General features: G+C 46.1%; 1 protein-coding gene across 1 annotated transcript; it reads right to left on the minus strand.

Moving 5' to 3' along the window:
- Positions 1-325: 325 nt before the first annotated feature.
- Positions 326-17,498, minus strand: OPRK1 (opioid receptor kappa 1). The gene is made up of 3 exons (XM_019925440.2): positions 17,242-17,498; positions 5,852-6,204; positions 326-872 (listed from the first exon to the last, which is right to left on the minus strand). The coding sequence occupies exons 1-3, from the start codon at positions 17,496-17,498 to the stop codon at positions 340-342; spliced, it is 1,143 nt and encodes a 380-aa protein (XP_019780999.1). The 3' UTR covers positions 326-339.
- Between the last annotated feature and the right edge of the window lie 2,058 nt (positions 17,499-19,556).

Below are 19,556 nucleotides of genomic sequence, written 5' to 3' on the forward strand. Positions count from 1 at the left end.
ACAGCAGATGGGTCCTGAACGAGATCTAGGCAACCGGAAGGAAAAGGCTCGTTTCTTGGTCCCTCAAAGGAACTGGGAGTCGGCCTCGCTTCCCCTCCCTAGACAGGGGCTGCATCTCCTTGCTCACACCTCTTGTGCTCTGTCCCCACAGCCTTGATGTCTCCACTGACCTGGGTCACTAATGCAGCCTGCATCTCACCACCTCGGACCATGAGATTTCTGAAAGTTTGTTAAAACTGCTGCCCTTCCAGCTCAGACTGCAGTAGTAATCTGAGTTAAACCTAGATCGTTGAACTCCTCTCTACCCGGAGAACTACAGGACGACATCTCCACGACTAGTCATACTGGTTTATTTATCCCATCAGCATCCCTCAGGTGGGCAGGATCCTGAACGGTGTTTCTGACTCTGTCAGTGCCCTGGCGCTCCATCCTCATCTTAATTGGAAAGCAGAAGTCCCTGAAACACCGCTTGAAGTTTTCATCGAGAAACGCATAGAGAATGGGGTTCAGGCTGCTGTTGGTGTAGCCTAAGGCGATACAGAAGTAATAGCTGGAGAGCGCAGCCGTGCTGTAGGAGCTGCTGCCCAGAGCCTCCACGAGGATGAAGATGTGGATGGGGGTCCAGCAGATGACGAAGACCGCCACCACCACCAGGACAAGCCTGGTGATGCGACGGAGGTTGCGGTCTTTCTCTCGGGAGCCGGAAAGGAGCCGGACGCTTTTTAAGCGCAGGATCATGAGGGTGTAGCAGACGATGATGATGAAGACGGGGATCACGAAGGCAAAGACGAAGACACAGATCTTCATGACGAGGTCCCACCAGGAGTAGTCGTCATCCGGGAACTGCAAGGAGCACTCGACGACGTCCATGTCTGCAGGAGGTGACAAAGCAAAGCCACGAGAGGAACATCAGTGGTTAGCTCTCCCCTGCAATTTATATAGCGCCTTCGGTTGCAAAGGTCCAATCATGGTGAGCCGCTATTACCTGAAGCAGATCACCAGTTAGGAATGAATGCCGTGCATATTAACCGTGCTACCTCTGCACGTAGAACAATGGAGCTGGAAGGTCACCATCCACTGCTAACAAACACAATGCTACAGAATAAATACGATTAGCCAGCAATACGAATTATCTCGCTGTGGAATGGGCTGACGCGATGATTCTCAGAAGAGCTAAACTGTTCATTTAACGCATGAGTACTTGTTTGCATTTCCATACATTAACAATTCTCCCAGATCAAAGGCTCTGACAATAAAAGCTAGTATCTATTTGTAATAAATGGTTAAATATTTCAAATCTAGCCATTCGATTTAACAAAAGCCAACTTGTCCAAAAAACATTAAGTGGTTTACAAGAAATCACAATGTGGGTCGATAAAAATTTAAACAAAATTTGTCTAAATATGACCCAGCTGTTGTGATTTAATGGAAACAGTGGTGGTCACTGTGATTGAGAGCATTGTTGAAACATGAGTAAACTTTTGAAGAAGAAAGAGACGGAGGAGGACAAAAAGGAGGAGAAGAAAATGGAAGCGGGGGGGGAGAGAAAGGAGGAAGAGAGTCACCGTCATCACCGTCATCAAGGAAGTTCATAAATCAGACACGTTTTTTACTTTTGCCAACATTGACTATGTAACAGGTAAAACGACTATGTTTATAGGATAGCTTAGAAAATGGCTTTATTTGCTCTGCTTCTCTTTGCTGGACAGTATTCTCTTTGGAGTGACCATAATATTAGAAAGAGCAGAGACCCAGGATAAGAACATTTTATAATATAGAACTCCCACTGGGGGCCCGCTTACCCCTCCCAGGCTCCCTTTTCCCCAGGCATCAGCCACTGAGCACGGAGCAGGCTAAACTCTCTTTGTCCTGATTCTTCTTTAGATAAAAGAATCATGAACAATACTAAGTTGTAATTTTTAGAATGAAAATATTTTCTTCTGACACTGGAAAATCCGCTTCGAAAATAGTATAAGAATATTTTTCAAATAATGAAAGAGCTCTAATAGTAGTGTTTTCTAAAACATCTTCATGTGCCCTTAATCGTATATCCCTTAGTAAAACAAGATCTTAGAATTTCGATTAGACAGACTTTAAGACACAGAGAGTATAATCATTTTGGCCAATTAATAGAGATGACTATCTTAGAGTCATTTTCTATCAACTAAATACCATATCAAACCTTTCAATAGTAAATGAAAGCTCCCAGAAGAACTTGTAATTTTTGATTCCCTAAAAAAGCCATTGTCCAAAGTACCATCACTAGGAAGACTCCAAGAAACAAACAAGGATCTCTCTTATTTTTGGCTTTAGTGTTTATGGAAATAAGACCAAAGTCATTTTTTAAAAATCATCACTATCACCATAGAAGAAATGCATTCATTCAACACCTTTTTAGGGTGGCACGTTGCTACCTGGCTTCCTTGAAGGTTGTTTCTTTCCTGCTTAACTTCTGTGTGTTCCAACAGTGCCTCCTTCTGGCCTCCATCTGGCCTCAGCGTAGACGTCACCTTAGAGACATTTATACAGAGGCTGACCCATGTGAACAGACCTCTTCCCTGCAATTCATATCTTCTATATATTATACTTATTCTACTTTTATCGTTGTAATAATAACAGAAGCTAGACAGAAACCAGACAGAAGCTCTTCAGTAATAATGTGTTGCCTTTCCTAACGTTTCTCTCTCCATCCAGAATGTAAACTACCTGAGGGCAGGTAACAATCCACCTTGAATAATATTCAGTCCCTGCCACATAGGGAGGCAGGAATACATGGTGTTTGAGGAGAATAATTTGCTAAATAAACAAATTAATACCACAAGGAAACCCTTGAATGAACATATGGACTCAGTACAGTAGTTACTGTGGAAGAGTAAGCAAGGCAACGTAAGGGCTGACGTTTATGATTTGGAGACATCTTTTAGCTCTGAGGGTCAGCTTCCTCTCGCATGTAGTAGGAGCTCAAAAAACGTTTAATGAATGGGTGAAATAATCAACTGCAAGACTTTTACAAGACTTTGGGAAACATCCAGTGATAGAGTCGTAAATATCGTCGGGAACGTCCATGAAGCTGAACTGGTACCTACAAGGGGAAAGGAGAGTACGGAGGCGACCACCAAGGAGATCCAAGTCCAAGCACCCATTCTTATTAAATGTTTGATTTCAAGAAAACAGAGTGCATCTTTATCTTTAAAGAGATATCTAGGCTGAAAGTGAAGGGACAGAAAAAGATATTCACTGAAAATGGAAACCAAAAGAGAGGAGAGGAGTAGCTAGCTATACTTACCTCAGACAAAACAGCCTTCAAGTTAAAAACTGTCACAAGAGGCGATTTTATATAACGATAAAAGGGTCAATTCATCAAGAGGATAAACAATTGTAAATATATATGCACCCAACACCGGAGCACCTAAATATAAAAAGTATATATAAACGGAACTGAAGGGAGGCATAGACAGCGATACAATAATAGTAGGGGACTACAATATCCCACTTTCAACAATGGGTAGATTAACCACATAGAAAATCAGTAAAGAAATGGCAGACTTGAACTCAACAAATATACACAAAACATTTCACTCAAGAGCAGCAGAACAGGGGCTTCCCTGGTGGTGCAGTGGTTAAGAATCCGCCTGCCAATGCAGGGGACATGGGTTCGAGCCCTGGTCCGGGAAGATCCCACATGCCACGGAGCAGCTAGGCCCGTGCACCACAACTGCTGAGCCTGCGCTCTAGAGCCCACGAGCCACAACTACTGAGCCCGCGAGCCACAACTACTGAGCCAGTGCGCCTAGAGCTGTGCTCCGCAACAAGAGAAGCCACCGCAATGAGAAGCCACGCACCACAACGAAGAGCAGCCCCCACTCGCCACAACTAGAGAAAGCCCGCACGCAGCAACGAAGACCCAATGCAGCCAAAAAAAAAAAAAAAAATGCCAATGCCAATCAGCTCTGATACAGTGTGTGGAGATCACCTAAAGTACTCTTCTTGGTCACCCAGGAGTCTTGACATGCAGTGTGAAGTACACTCCAAAGTGAGCACGCTAGCCGGTCTGGAGACAATCTTTCATCACATAAACAAAGCATGCTTCACAAAATAAAAGACACACGGAAAGGATGGAGCCCTCCTACAAGACTACTCTTCTCTCATTTCTCCCTCTATTAGTTTTGCCACACAAACTAATCTTCTGCTGACACTGGGGACTCTTTTCTGCCATTGCATCTGCACTCGTCCATCTCCAGCACCTCCTTCCTGGAAAACCCACATCTATCTTCATTTCCTTTCAAAAACCTAACTGAAATCCATTTCTTCTAGAATGTCATTTTCTGACAATGATTACAGGCGTTGTGGTTAAGTTGACAAGTATAACTATTTACAAGTAGAACTGTAAAAATCAATTCTTTGTCTGCCCTGGGAAAAAATCACCCATCTTCTTATGTTACTTAGCCCATCGTTCTCACCCTCCCAGTGCACGTGCAGCATCTGCTCTTGAATCTAAGTTATTACGCACCAACCCCTAGGGCTCAGAAGAGTTTCCTGCAATTTTATTTCATGTGTTGTGTGTATGAAGAAACAAAGTCCTGAGTGTAGTTGATCATATTTTAAAGTGCTTCTCTGGTAAAGTTTGGCTTTTCTTAAAATTTACCAAGTATTATAGCTTGACACTTGCAGTGCTTATGCTGTAAACTCATTTTGTAGTTTAAGAGGAAAAAGATTATGCTTCATTTAAAAATGTGTACCATGCAGGATAAGCTATGATTTCAGCACCTGCCTTTTCACGGCGACCTGTACTCACAGGTGTCGTGAGCCCGCAAAATAAACTGGAGCATTCAGACAACTGCTGAAGCGATAAACAGCATTTATAAAGTCCAGAGTGATCATTCTGCTCCCCCACCCCAGTGAATTTCTATTAAGACCAAAGATATTTTCACAGCTTTACCTTCTACAAGTAAAGCTAAGCTCCTAGAGCGGTAGTTCTCACCTTGGTTACAGGTCAGAGTCACCTGGGGAGATCTTAAACATCTTGACACCCAAACTGTGCCTCAGGTCAATTAAACCGGACCCTCCGGAGTGGGACCAGGCAGCAGTATTGTCTAACGTACCCAGGTGATTCCAACACACGTCCCAGGGTCAGGACCACTGTCCTAGAAATACAGGAAAAACATCAAATGTCCTGTTTGCATGGGGTAGAAAGTAACGAGTCCAAAATCTGATGGTTTTGCTTCTTTGTACTACCATCCATCTGTGAACCTAATTTTGAATGGCCTACGCCCACATGAAGCTGCCACGATAGTGGCCCGGAGGTTAACCCCTAGGGAAAAAGAGTAAACAGCCAGCACGACTCTAATGACTCAGGGTGCTTTTGGGGAGGAAGGAGCGGAGCAAGGAGGTGTATCTTAGAATTGCCAGGACGCAACAAATTGTATTTTAAAAACCCACATGACTGTGGTTCCTTATTTCATCCCCACCCCTCCAGATTCCAGTAAGCGCTTTCTGAATAGGGGATAGGTTGGGTGCCTGTGTTCCGGTCATGCCATTAACCCATCCTATGTTTAGATGTGGAAAGGAACACAAAACTGTTTTATTTCTCATCTTCCGTGGATTTAGCATTATATTTCCGTTGGCATTTGGCTTTTCTTCTAGCTATGTGGCCTACTCACTCCCACATTAAGAGTTTGTGTAATTAGAAGTTATATTCTAAAAAATGAAACGATTTAACCAAATCACTTTGCTGAACACCTGAAACTGACACAACATTGTAAATCAACTCTACTTCAATAAAAAATTATTTGTTTTATGAACAATGATAAAATCAACAATTTTTAAATGAAATTTAAAAAGTCGCCCTTACCTTCCCTGACTCTGGTTCCTCCAAGGACTATGGCAGAGATGCCAACAGATGAAGACAGGATCCAAATACAGATGTTGATGACCTTTGCCTTCAGGGGCGTGCGGAAGTCGAGAGCCTTGACTGGGTGGCACACAGCGATGTACCGGTCCACGCTCATCATGGTCAAGGTGAAGATGCTGGTGAACATGTTGTAGTAGTCGATGGAGATGACGATCTTGCACAGCACGTCCCCAAAGGGCCAGGAGTTCATCAGATAGACCGTGCTCTGGAAGGGCATGGTCGTGGTAACCAAAGCATCTGCTAAAGCCAGGTTAAATATATAGATGTTGGTTGCCGTCTTCATCTTTGTGTATCTAAGAGACAAGAAACAAGATTATTTCTCTCCATCTTCCTGTCATACCCATGATGTAAATGTGCTGCTGGGTTTTTGAGTTTGTTTTTCATTCACTTATTCTTTACGTATTTATCATCTAACATGTAAAAGGACTGTTCTAGACATTAGGGGTAGTAGAAAAATGGGCAAACATTTCTGACTTTATTTAGCTTTTATTCTAGTGCTTTGTTCCAAAATCTATTTAATTTTAAAATGGTAAAGAAACGAGTATAGACAGACAGATGAGCATACATATAGATCTTTTCAACAGACTTGCGTGTGATACAGGTCTTTATTTTGTGACTGACAATTCATTTTAATCCTACCCAGAACTGCTTGGCTTTGTTCATTTTTTAATGCTTTATTTTTTTTTCACTGTGTAAAACAAAGATAAAACATACCCAGTTTTTCCTCGAGGAAGGTTTACCCAACTTTACTTTGAGAAATCACTCTTTGTAATTATGTCTTTTAAAATGGTTTTTAGTTTTAAATACATTCAATTTCAATGACTACAACACAACTAAGTGTTGATTTTTGTCTACCAGTGTCCCACTAGCTTCTCATTTTAAATGCACTATGTAAAAAAAGCAGGCTGAGTTCTTCCCTTGTACACAGTGTAGCATAAAACATAATCTGGTACGGTCGGTGAGAAAGAAATCTGTTTTCCTTTACTTTCATCTTGAGAGATTTATAAAGCACACAATGTGTTTCATTTTCCAATTGAGGGAACAAAGAATTTCAAAATGGGTCAGAAATATTGCCTTTCAGCCCAAATTATTTCTTTCAGTTTTAACATGAAGCTTAGAACAATTCCATTTTCTACTAAAACTGAATTAAGAAGATTAAGAAGATTGTTTTACTCAGAGAACGCTTCCTTAGAGACCTGCAGGGCATGAAATGCACCAAAGTACATCAGCGGGTTTTCTGAGGCCAAATGCTAAAATATGTTGGGAAAATCCATCTATTAATTACTTTCTACACACCTCACATTTGTGGACCTAAACGCAATTAATTCAGCCAGGTCCCATGTACCTACAAGGAGCCAGACATCAATGTTAGGGCCTTGATTTTAATTATAAAGCTTCTTTGTAAGGAGCCAATTACGGAAAACGACTTCTACTTTGGCTGTAAAGTCAGTATCAGTGGTATTGATCGATCACTGTGTCCGTGCTGCTCAACCCACAAATGTCCACGTGACACTTCCGTGACAGGTGGTGACACAACAGCTCTGTCTCCCCTTTTGTAGGCCCTGCGGTCTGATGCGGAGTCAGACAGTCCTGAGCCTGAACTCAGTGTACGACTTTTCTGAGTTTCAGGTCCCATGAAACAAGGACAATAAAACCGAACTGACAGGACACGACATAAAGGCAGGAGACAACCTGACTCAAAATACCCGACACACAGGATCACACTGCACTCAGGGTCCCACCCCGGCACCAGTCTCCTTGCCTGCTTCCTCTTCCTGCCTGTGCTTGGATGAAAGCATTGTGAACACCTGTACCCAAGTCAGTACCTCTCGGCCTCCGTTTTGATGCTCTGTTAACTAAAGAGTGCCTTAATCTGGAGAGCGAGGAGTTTATTCTAAAGTATGTTTTGCTTTTACATTTTTTACTCAAATATTATTAAATGGCCCGTAAGTTTTAGAAAGCGATTGAATGTATACGCCCAAGACTCCGGGCACAGGCTTTTAAAGGCACAGATAGCTAAGCCAGTGCACTTCCTGAGACAGAGACAAGTGTTTCTTTTTTTTTAAACCATTTTTTAAATTGAAGTATAGTTAATTTACAATATTGTCTTGGTTTCAGGTGTACAGCAAAGTGATTCAGTTACACCTATATATCAATACACATGTACATGTATTCTTTTTCAGATTCTTTGCCATTATAGGTTATTACAAAATATTGAGTATAGTTCTCTGTGCTCTACAGTAGGTCCTTGTTGATTACCTATTTTATATACAGTACTGTGTATCTGTTAATCCCAAACTCTTAATTTATCCCTCCTCCCACTTCCCCTTTGGTAACCATACATTTATTTTCTATGTCTGTGACTCTATTTCTGTTTTGTAAATAAGTTCATTTACATCATTTTTTTAGATTCCACATATAAGTGATATCATATGATATACGTCTTTCTCTTTCTGACTTACTCTGCTTAGTATGATAATCTCTAGGTCCATCCTAGAGATTACACAAGCCCCCTTGTCACCATCCTGCTGCCACTCTTATTATGCTGTTAGCGCCACCGTTCATCACCCACTGCAGTCCTAGTAACTGTTACAATCCTGCAAGATACAGCAGCCCCACTTCCTCTGAAGAGGAAGCAGCCTTAGAGATGACTCTCAGTGCTTCTCGGAATCCATCCCTAATAAGTAAAGGAATTCAGGACCATAGTCCAAAGTTTCTTAAGGAGTCAGAAATTTTATGAGAGGACTAACGGGATTCTGTGAATCCTGCTACTTCCAGCAGCCAAAGGTTGAAGAACATTCTGGTAAGTGTGGTTTAGTGTGCATGATGAGGGCAGAAGACATGTGACAGGATGAAACGGGGCCTGGTCCAGGGAATGCAAATATAAAATATTAACATCTCACCCCTCGATGGACAAATGCCGTCAGCACGTTACGGTGTTTCAGGTTCTCCATAAGCAATACCCATTTTTTTTCAGGTGAGGAAACTCAGCAAAGAGGTAGTAAGTGATTTCCTCAAATTTGAGAGACAGTGGGAATTAAAATCTGAGCCTTCCGAGTAGTCGTCAAACTACTGCTCCAACATCATGAAAAAACAAACACCCTACTGGCCATTTTTCTGAAGAGACTCCTTTAATACAGCAAATAGCTAACGGCCGATAGAAAGCTCCTGAAGAAACACTGGTCTGGCGAAAAAAACGAGCGTGACCAAAGGCTCCCGCCCCACGGGAACCTGGCCACTACCCCACAAGCCTGGAGCCGCACCACGAGTCTGAAGGCCCCAAATGCCAGACTCAGGAGGAGGACAGCTCTACAGCACCTGGGAAGATGCAGTCCTTTTTGACCAGCGGTGGGAGAACAGCACAGTGAGAGATGGGTTTCGGCACTCTTTTCCCTGCATGATTTATTCATCCTCCTGGGCATGCTTTCCAGATACACAGCATTCTAGACTTTATGTTTAAAATAACCAGACATGATGGCTGTACTGATGTGAATTCTCAGGAGAACTTATTTGAAAACATAGTAAGTTTGCTTCATTAAATTCTCCAGATATTTCCGGTTCATCTCAATGAAATGAATGTGCTATACATCCTTTTAGATTATTTACTACTGAAATTATGGTTCTTTACTCAAGGGCAGTAGCTTATTAATTTTTTTTTAAAGAAGGGAAATTCAGCCATGGTTTCTCCAGTGATCTGACTTTGAAATTGCCTCAATCTATAGTATTTTAAAGGAGTCATATTCACGTAGGTATCAGGTCCCTGATACTCTCCTACCTGCAAAGAGCAAAAGCTTTCATGAGAACAGAGGAGTGGGGCGTGTCTCCCATTCCTGCCTCTTGTGACTGCAGGTACCAGGCTGCTAGTGATGGACAGCCAGAAGGGCGGGCAGGCATCTCACTGGGTGCTGCAGGAGAAGGGGAGGAAGGCCGATGCAGAAGCAATGCTTTCACTGCAATAGCCAGGGCCCCAGAAACTACTCATCCTCCCTGCACTCACGGCCCTGAGACCCAGAAGAAATGTTCTAGTGCGTTCGGTGGTGCACGCTGGGCGAGTGTTTATCACGCCCAGCCACACCTGGTAGAAAACTACAAATCTCAAGTGACTGACATGCTGCTTCCTAGTGTACAACTATCTGGATACCTAGAAGAACATAGAATTCTTAAGTGATTTTTCCGTTTTTATACAGAAAACTGACCTAGCTAAGGTGAACCACAGGGTGCCACAGAGAGGTGACACGGTCACCCTCCTCTCTCTCTTTCGTGGGAAGGAAGTGCCCCTACAGTAGGTGGAAGCAACACAGTAAAGCAGAGACAGTTTAGAGTTGCGTTGTGAGGTTAAAAGAGTTAATACTCGACAGAACCTTGGAAAATCGCTCCTATTGCCACAGCCGATCGTTAAAGCCTCAATAACTCCAGCTGTTCTTAGTCTGAAGGCTGCCCCGCTCAACTGCAGACCAGTTCCTTTGGGGTATCTCAGTTCATCACGTTTTATGCTTTTCTCATTTTTCATTTAAATTCTGACTTGCTTGGCCAGTGGAGTGGGTTAAAAAAAAAAAAAAACAAGACATAAGCCTTTTATAATATTAGCTTCACTCCTAAAACCTATTCTTCTTACGTTAGTCTTCCTTATCTAAGACAAAAGCCAGCATCCCCTCCAAAGAAAGAAACAAACAAAAAACCATTGGCTGATTTTCTGTCAAGGAATAAATGAATGTTATTCTGAAACTATCTTTTGTTAACACGGTATCTTGTTAAGCCTGTAAAACTTGCACCACTGAAACCATGTTAAGGCAAATCTTAGAAAGGAAACCGTCCTGCGGACGTAGAATTTTAGGGTTTTAGCTGAGCACAGAGCACCCCGTCACCCTCCCACCTTCAACCGCCAACCCCCAGTAGCGACAATTGAGTGTGTCCACAGGTTAACCTGGAGTAAGGGAGATGCCTGCTGCCCAGTCCTCCCGAAGACACTGCTGGCTGCCCCAGAGACACAGCTGGAGACACGGTCAATGGAGAGGTGCTAGCTTCTCCCAGCGAGAAGTCAGTGCCTCCTGAAACTAACTCTAAGACAGGCACTGGGAAAACCTGTAAGGGCAACACAGTCCAAAAGGGATTCTGAAGACTACAGTTTTGCCCAAGTCTGTTAAAGCTTAAGAGCTCTATACCTGATCACCACCTTTTTTTTTTTTTTTTCTTTCTTTCCTTTTCTTTTTTCCTGTTTTTTTTTTCTTCCTCCCTTCCTTCCTCCCTCCCTCCCTCTCTCTCTCTCTCTTTCTTTCTTAGCAGTCATTTAGTCTCTGCTCTCTGAAACAGCTCCATGAGGATTTGGACGTCTGCGATGTCCCACAGCAAAGAAAATAATTCCATTTAGCTAATCCATATAAACAGTGGCAGTGAAGCCAATTGTCTCTTTTAAGAGCTTATCAAACAATAAAATTACTTCCAGAAATTCATGATAGGCTCTTCTGAAAATAATTTCTGAAGTTATTTTACTATGCTTGCTTTAATGGAAATGTTGGGTGTTGATTCAAAGAGAGGATTCAGGATAAATTACAACATATTTTTTTAAACCAAAGCGTAAGGTAAGACTGCTGTTGGATAGCCACACCCCTCTGCCTTTCCTCTCACACCTCCCTAGGTGTCCCTTGGTGACACTATCTAAGGTCGGCTCCCTTGACATTTTTTTTTTTTTTTTTTTGCGGTACATGGACCTGTCACTGTTGTGGCCTCTCCCGTTGCGGAGAACAGGCTCCGGACACGCAGGCTCAGCGGCCATGGCTCACGGGCCCAGCCGCTCCACGGCACATGGGATCTTCCTGGACTGGGGCACGAACCCGTGTCCCCTGCATCAGCAGGCGGACTCTCAACCACTGGGCCACCAGGGAAGCCCACCCTTGACATTTGACAGAACCTGGAATACCTTGCACATACAACTGCAGTGATTACAAGCAACACTTGCAGGAGGGGGGGCTAGGACACCTGTCGTGGAAAGAGGCAGGCAGTGTAGCAGACACTCTGACTGGCTCACCCCATCCCCCCTTCCATACTTCCCCAAAGTGGTTATACCACACAGTTTTGGCGGGACGGGCATAAGCTCAAGCACGGGGTCCCCACTGACTCAGAGGTGGCCTGAGTGAGTCAGATGTTCTCAGCAGAGTGGAGCGTGGGACTGCTGTCATGCCTGGGGAAGAAACACCCTGCCCCCTAATTTATGAGCCAGAGAACAGGTACCTTCGTGAGGAACAACTCCATGCCCAGCAAGCTTGGGGGCGTTAGCTGCCTTTGGAGAAGAAATCTGAGATCAGGAAATGGAACGATTTCCAGAGGATTTCTGTGGTTCTGTTGTTTTCTAAGCCCCTTACAAAGTTACCTGTTTCGGCAAATTCCAACACCGCCCAAGATGAATGATAGGGAAGCCAAAGTCTTCTACTCCAAGGGCAAAGTCAGCAGAATGATGACCCCTAGAGGTCTTTATTACAGTAGCAAAGTATTAATGAAAACTAATGAGAAAAGGAAAAGGCAAAACCTAAGACCAAGCACCAGATAATTTTCCGATTTCTGTTATTTTTTTCCTAATAATTTTTCCTTGCGTATCCTTACACTCAATCTAAAAAGAAACATACCTTTATAAGAGTAAAGCTTTTCTTTAAATTAAACAAAAGAAAAAATATATGTACGTAACTTCATAAAGACTGAAGCTTGAAGTGTCTTCTTAAAGAGAACAGGAAATGGATAAGCGGTGTTTAGAGCTGAATTGTGTCCCTCCAATTCATATGTTCAAGTTCTACCCCCCAGTACTTCAGAATGTGACTGTGTTTAAAAGTAAGGTCTTTAGGGCTTCCCTGGTGGCGCAGTGGTTGAGACTCCACCTGCCAATGCAGGGGATACGGGTTCGTGCCCCGGTCCGGGAAGATCTCACATGCCGCGGAGCGCCTGGGCCCGTGAGCCATGGCCGCTGAACCTGCGTGTCTGGAGCCTGTGCTCCACAATGGGAGAGGCCACACTAGTGAGAGGCCCACGTAGCGCAAAAAAAAAAAAAAAAAAAAAAAAAAAGTAAGGTCTTTAAAGAGGGGAAATGAGGTAAAATGGGGTCATTAGAGTAGGTGCTAATCCAACATGACTGGTGTCCTTATAACAAGAGGACGTTAGGACACAGAGAATAGGGATGTCGTCTACACAGACGACCGTGTGAGGACACAGGGAGAAGGCAGCCGTCTGCAAGCCAAGGAGAGAGGCCTCAGGAGAAACCAAACCTGCCAACACCTTGATCTTGAACTTCCAGCTTCTAGAACTGTGAGAAAACACATTTTTGTTGTTTAAGCCACCTGGTCTGTGGTACTTTGTTACGGCAGCCCTAGCAAACTAATACAGGCAGATGTCTAGAAGTCTGAGCTACCTGTGAGATAATCGCATAGAGCCATCCAGAAGGAGGCCAGCTGACTCTGCAGCTGGGGATGAATAAGTGGGAGAGAGATACACAGACTCAGGACTGGTCAGAATTTCCCTGACAGTTACGGCCACAAGCATGGATGACACCACTAAGAGTGACGGTCAGTTTGACAGGCCATCTTGGCCAGGCTACAGTCTCTGAATATTCAGGCACTTACCAAGGTGCGGCTGTGAAGGTGTTTTGTAGATGTGGTTAAAGTCCATAATCAGTTGACCTTAAGCAAAGAAGATGACCCTAGATGATCTGGTGGCCCTGGTCCAATCAGTTGAAAGGCCTTAACTACAGGGCTGCGGCTTCCCTGAGAAAGAAGAGATTCTGCCTGGGGAGGGCAGCCTGCCTCTCCCGATGCCTGCGCTCGGGGCTGCAGACCCGCCTAGCCAGCCCCGCAATCGCGTACGCCAATTCCTTGGAATAAACCCTCAACACACACATCCCCTACTGGTTCTGCTCCTCTGGCTGAATCCTGACTAATACGGAGGGTGTGCAAAGTGAGGACAAAGAGAGCTGAGAATGCTCTGGAAAAGAGGAGCATTTAGGGAACGTCAGGGAAGAGGGGGCTGTGATGGAGGCTGAGGAGAAACCCAGCGGATGTGGAAGGAAGTCAAGGAGAAGGTGAGACTGGTCCAGCATGCCAAATCCCCAGGGGAGTCAAGGGACAGCCAGGCCGAAACAAGCATCCGGACTGTGGGAGCTTCAGCTCCGGGAGAGGAGTGTCACATCACAGGCACCCCCAAGGTGTTGGTAGGACCCAAGGACGTGGATCAAGGGCTGAGGTAAGAACATCCTACGCCAGGACCACAAACCCCAAAGCCTGGAGAGGGAGGCTGGAGCGCTTAAATTTTAAGGTTTTCAAAGTGAAAGGTTAAAGTACCCTACCATTAGGCAATTATAGCAGTTGCTACACATTAAATGATGAAAATCCTTGAAATCCTAGATTATCTTCACAAGATACTGGACAGCATTCCAGGTGTTCAAGGTGGGAAAAGCTATGTGTAAGGCAAGTCTAAAAACAGTCAAAGCTTTTTCCACAACCCTCACTTTCTCCCCAGGTCTGAGCTGGCCATCCCAGACCTGCACCTGCCCTGCCATCCAAGCGTCCAAATTCCATCTCCAGAGTGACTTCCTAGAGAACTCAACCAGGACTCTTTTGCATGTACAATATTTCAAAATGACGTCCTTGTCGACACAGGGAGGGGGAAGGGTAAGCTGAGACGAAGTGAGAGAGTGGCACTGACATATACACACTACCAAATGTAAGGTAGATAGCTAGTGGGAAGCAGCCGCGTAGCACAGGGAGATCAGCTCGGTGCTTTGTGACCACCTAGAGGGGTGGGATAGGGAAGGTGGGAGGGAGACGCAAGAGGGAGGGGATATGGGGATGTATGTATACATACAGCTGATTCACTTTGTTATACAGCAGAAACTAACACACCATTGTAAAGCAATTATACTCCAATAAAGACGTTAAAAAAATAATGTAATGTCCCTCTCAAAAGTGATCCCCCATCTTTTCAGGCGATGCTGGTCAGCCCTCAACGTCAATCACCAAAGCTGCACTTGAATTCCACACTCTGGCTCTGCTCTGAGTTCTGATGAGCAAACCACCACCTGCTGCAAACCATCTTCAGCCCTTTTCTCTCCTGAGCAAAATAAACCCAAGTCCATCAAGTTTCCTTCTGAGGTTTCATTTTTCAATTCTTTGACCCTGTATCAGCTTGAACAAAATGCTCCGTAACACTCTCAGCCATGGATTTAAGCCAACTATTGTTTCAGTAGGTTGGCTTTCCAGGGTGAGAAGAGAACTCTTCCCTCTTCATTTACTATCAAGTGGGGTGGGAGGAAGGATGATGTTATGTGAACTCTCTAACTCCTATTGTATTTTTAGCTGAATTTATCCCCTTCACACAAATTTTAATCTTGGATATCTTTGGAATAGATATATTCAATTTATAATTATACTTTTTTATATTTATCATTAAAAATCCTAGTCAATCTACAATGATTCTTTCTTTCTGACATGTCTAATGCTCCCCGTGGAGTTCCCTTTGCATATATTTTAAGATTCTTTATTCTTTTTAATCCTAGACTGCAGGGCTATATAAAAAGTTGTAGAGCAACTAAGAAGCCCTTCTCAAACTCAGAACTTCAAGTTCTCATTCAAGTGACAATAAGATGTATCTGTCTCACTCAAGCACTTAAATATGATGAGAAGGAACAGAGTGGGTTTGTTTTTAGTATCCTCTTTTCATGTAACAATGTTTTATTATAAGACAACAGCCGCTGTAGCAAAGATCTTCTAAAAAATTTAATTATAGTCTAGAATACAGCTGTCTTTTCTTTTCTTTTGGTTACTATAATCTTCCCTCCAATGGAGAGCAGCCCTAAAATTACTAATGACTTAGGAAAACAATGTGTTTTTAAAATATTCCTCCTTCTGTATCTTGTACTCATCACTGATAGAAATCCTGTAAAATGCAATAAGCAATTATGAAAAGCAAGGTTACCAAGCTAGAGACGCTAATTGTAGGTGAAAAGAGCTTTATAATATGTAATCGGAAGCTTAAATGATGGTTTTCAGTTCCAGAGCACAGATGAGGATAAAAGACCCGACATTTCCGAGAGAGAGAGAGAGAGAGAGAGAGAGAGAGAGAGAGAGAGAGAGAGAGAGAGAGAGAGAGAGAGAGAGAGAGAGAGAAGGGAGGGAGGGGGAGGGGGAAGGAAGGGAGAGGGAGGGGGAGGGAGGGGGAGGGAGGGAAAGAGGGGGAGGGAGGGAGAGAGAGAGAGAGACAGAGAGAAAGCGGTGTTTGAAACATTCATGCTACTGCAGGTATTGTTCTTAAAGTTCGTAATAAAGAGATATTAGTTCTTCACCCTTTCAATGTCCCTAAACAGCGTGACTTGCAGCCTTCCTTTACTTCACAGGAACTTCTCAAAGGAATCTCAGCTTTGTAGTCACTCTCAAAGGTGCAACTGCAGAGCATTAAGTCTGCCAGAAAGGGAAACTTCTCAAAGAGAATCCAGACAATGTTAGGATTTTTTTTTTCTCTTGTTTCCTATGTTGCAAGAGGCCAAAAGAGAAATCACTTCACTTACCAGAAAATTTACATATACATGGATATCTGGATATTTATTACTGGAAGTTGACATCAATGTATCCACAAAAGAACAATAAAATCAAACCTTCAGTTCTCACCGTGGAAGATAAAAAGCAAAGCAATTTTTGGAAACCTCCAGCAGCTGTACGTTAACAGATAAATATTAGGGGGTTTATGTACAAAGGTCACTGGTATTCTAAACAAATAAGACGGCGTATCAGTACTAACAAGGCTCACGTATGGATACTGGATACCAACCACCCTCAACAGTATGCGGGCTTTGCTTCATAAACCATAACACCAGTCTGACGAGCCACAGGAAATTCTTCAGTGCATTAGGTGGGCATGAATTTTATCTAAAGAAACATTTGCAAAGGGCAAAACGAAGTGCTCCAAACGGGCGCAGGGGCAACCAGGCAAAAGGCCAGGCAAATGGACCAGTTTCCCTCCCACGAGACACTGACCTTGCCCCTTGCAGGGACACCCCCTGCACTCTCCCTGTCCGTAGGGTTTTCAGTAGGGGTTTGGGGGGGGGGGGGTCAGGGAGGGTCACTCCTAAATCCTCAAGACACCTCCGGCTGCTCGGCTTCGCCCTCTGTGAACCTCGAAGTCCCGCACCAAAAACTCTCCCAGGAAATCTCACTTCGAGGAGGCCACGCTCTGAGGCTTTGAGGAGCCCGACAGAACGGGATCCCCATTACCGGGCGGGCGCCCTCCGCGCGTCCTGGTGGCCGGCCCGACCTTCCCTCCCTGCTGCGGCCACTGCGGCGCCCGGACCCCGAGCTCACCGGACGATCACGAACATGACCAGCGAGTTGCCCACCAGGCCCACGACGAACACTACGGAATAGACCGCCGTGATGATGACCGGGATGACCGGCGAGATGTGCTCGGGCTCCGGCGGCGCGTCCTCGGAGCCTGCGCTGCCGTTGCGGTCCGGCTCGGCCCAGCCCGGGAACCGGCCGCTGCCGTTGGGGGGCAGGCAGGTGCTTGGGGCGCAGGTGGAGCCCGGCTCGCCGCGGAAGATCTGGACAGGGGGCTCCATGTCGGGCGGCTGCAGCTGCGGGGCGAGGACAGGCGACACCTGCGGGCTGCGGGGGCGAGAGAACCGGCTGGACCCCGGAGGCAAACTTTGGCTGCGCCCGAGTCAGCGCGCGAGGCCAGCGGCGCCGAGGGCCCAGGGCCCGCTGATGCCCACCCCGGGGGACTGGCCTCTGGCTGCCGTCCGCGCCTGCAGACGCGCCGCGGAGGCCAGGAGGGGCGGAGAGTGCGCCCGCCTTTCCCCCGGTTCCCGAAATCCGCCACCCTTGGAACCGTCCCCGGACCGCGGCCCGGAGCCCCCAGGGACACGAGATCCCTGGAGCACAGTCCTCGCTCCCAAGCACGGCGCCTCGAAAGCCCAAAGCTCACCTCTGAGCCCAGAGACGCGCGGGGCGACGCAGTGATGCCGGTCCGCGCGGGTCCTCGCGTCCCCGGGTCCGCTCGGCCCTCGGGTCGCCGCGCTCCCGCAGCCCCGCGCTCCGGCCGCGGACGCCTCCCCCCGAGCGCGTCCCCGCCGCTCAGCGCGCGGCTCCCACGAGCGGAGGCGGCTGAGCCCCCGGGACGCAGCGAGGAGGCGCGGGCGCCAGGGACCCCGCCCCGCCCCTGCCGGCCCGCCCGCCTGGGCCTGCGGCGCCCCCGGCCCCGTGCGCAGCCTCGGTCCGACGGCCCCCGCCGCCTGACAGTGAGCAGGTGGGCGTCGGGAAGGGTGCGCCGGTCCAGGACAAGTCAGCAGCTGGGGTACTCGCCGTGTGTCTAGAGCTGCTGCAGGCCCAGCTCTCAGGACACGTCTGCCTTCAGGTGAGGGGGAAATCGTAATTCTATTTGAGTGGCCCGTCCAAATACAGTAGCGAAATGATGCAATTGGAACGAGACCAAATCACAACATTCAAATGACTGAATATACATACATAGAATATTCTGTCCCTTTCAGCCTCCTCTGTCGGAGACGATGCACAGAACGCACCTTAAGGCAGCACCTGCGTTTCGTGGTGCTACCTGCGGAAAAGCAAGACCCCCGCCTTACTCAGGCCTCGGTGTAGGTGCAGGTAGGTGACCGTGTCTCTTTCTCCCACGTTAATCTCTGCAGCCCTCATGGTCCCTAACTACGGCACCTTTTCTCTAAAACCTCCGAGGGCCTGAGCCCCGCAGAGAAATTCGATCATCCTTCCTTCCGGTGACTCTGCCAGTGCCAGGATCAGGTTCTGCTGGTAAAAGAAACCCTCAGCACAGCGACCAAAAGGCTGGAGGAGGGAAACAGGACTCAGCCACTGAGATGAGGGCCTCAAGGAGACCGGAGAGGTTCCCCTTTCCCAGTTGGGTACTGGCGGCAAGATGCCTGAGTTTCCTGGGAGGACTCCTGTCTAAGACTGGCTGACTTATTGAGACAAACACGGGCCCTCGCTTGCTTCCCACAGATCACGTCGGTGCCCACACCTGGGCACCATCATGGCCCATACAGTCATTCCATCCGCTGGCTGACAGCAGAAGGGAACCCCTACCTCTTCCAAGACACTGTGACCCCCAAAGAGGGACGTGCCCACCAGGGTCTTACCCCAGCCTGGAAATGTGCGGCTCTTCTGGGAAGCGTGATGTGAGTCCAGCAGCATCCCTTCAACCCTGGTGCCCTAGGAGTCTTGAAATTAAGTTTTGATAAATCTTATATTTAAGTCTGACTGCAGATTTTCATTAGAAGATGACATCTGCTTTCACAAAACATCGGAATGCTGTGACCTCCGTGGGTCTGAGGGTCCCTGTCTGTCAGGAAAATGGCAGACACATCTCGAATCTTCTCCAGATGTCTGGGGGCTCACATCCTGACGGTGGGATCCCAGGCTGCCACCAGAGCAGCCCAGCAAGACGTTTGTTTGAAGTTCACAAGAACTGAGCAGTACCCATGTCAGAAAGTCGAAATAATACATTAAAGGAAAATAACTGAGAAGCGCGTGATTATCCATCTATCATCCTGTTACCTATCTGTCTATTTATCTGTGAATTCAGCACTGAGATACAACTGCCTCTGTGCTACACACTTTGAAAGGATGTTGACAATATCTATCCTCCT

The sequence above is a fragment of the Tursiops truncatus genome, chromosome 17 (genome assembly GCF_011762595.2).
Source record: "Tursiops truncatus isolate mTurTru1 chromosome 17, mTurTru1.mat.Y, whole genome shotgun sequence".
Classification (NCBI taxonomy): domain Eukaryota; kingdom Metazoa; phylum Chordata; class Mammalia; order Artiodactyla; family Delphinidae; genus Tursiops; species Tursiops truncatus.

Bases quoted from the DNA above. Each gene is read 5' to 3' on its own strand.
- OPRK1 (XM_019925440.2), bottom strand. From the start codon at position 17,498: ATGGAGCCCCCTGTCCAGATCTTCCGCGGCGAGCCGGGCTCCACCTGC. The intron at 6,205-17,241 runs GTGAGCTCGGGG...CTTGTCTCTTAG, and splicing joins GTCATGTTCGTGATCGTCCG to ATACACAAAGATGAAGACGG. The intron at 873-5,851 runs GTAAGGGCGACT...CACCTCCTGCAG, and splicing joins AGGAACCAGAGTCAGGGAAG to ACATGGACGTCGTCGAGTGC.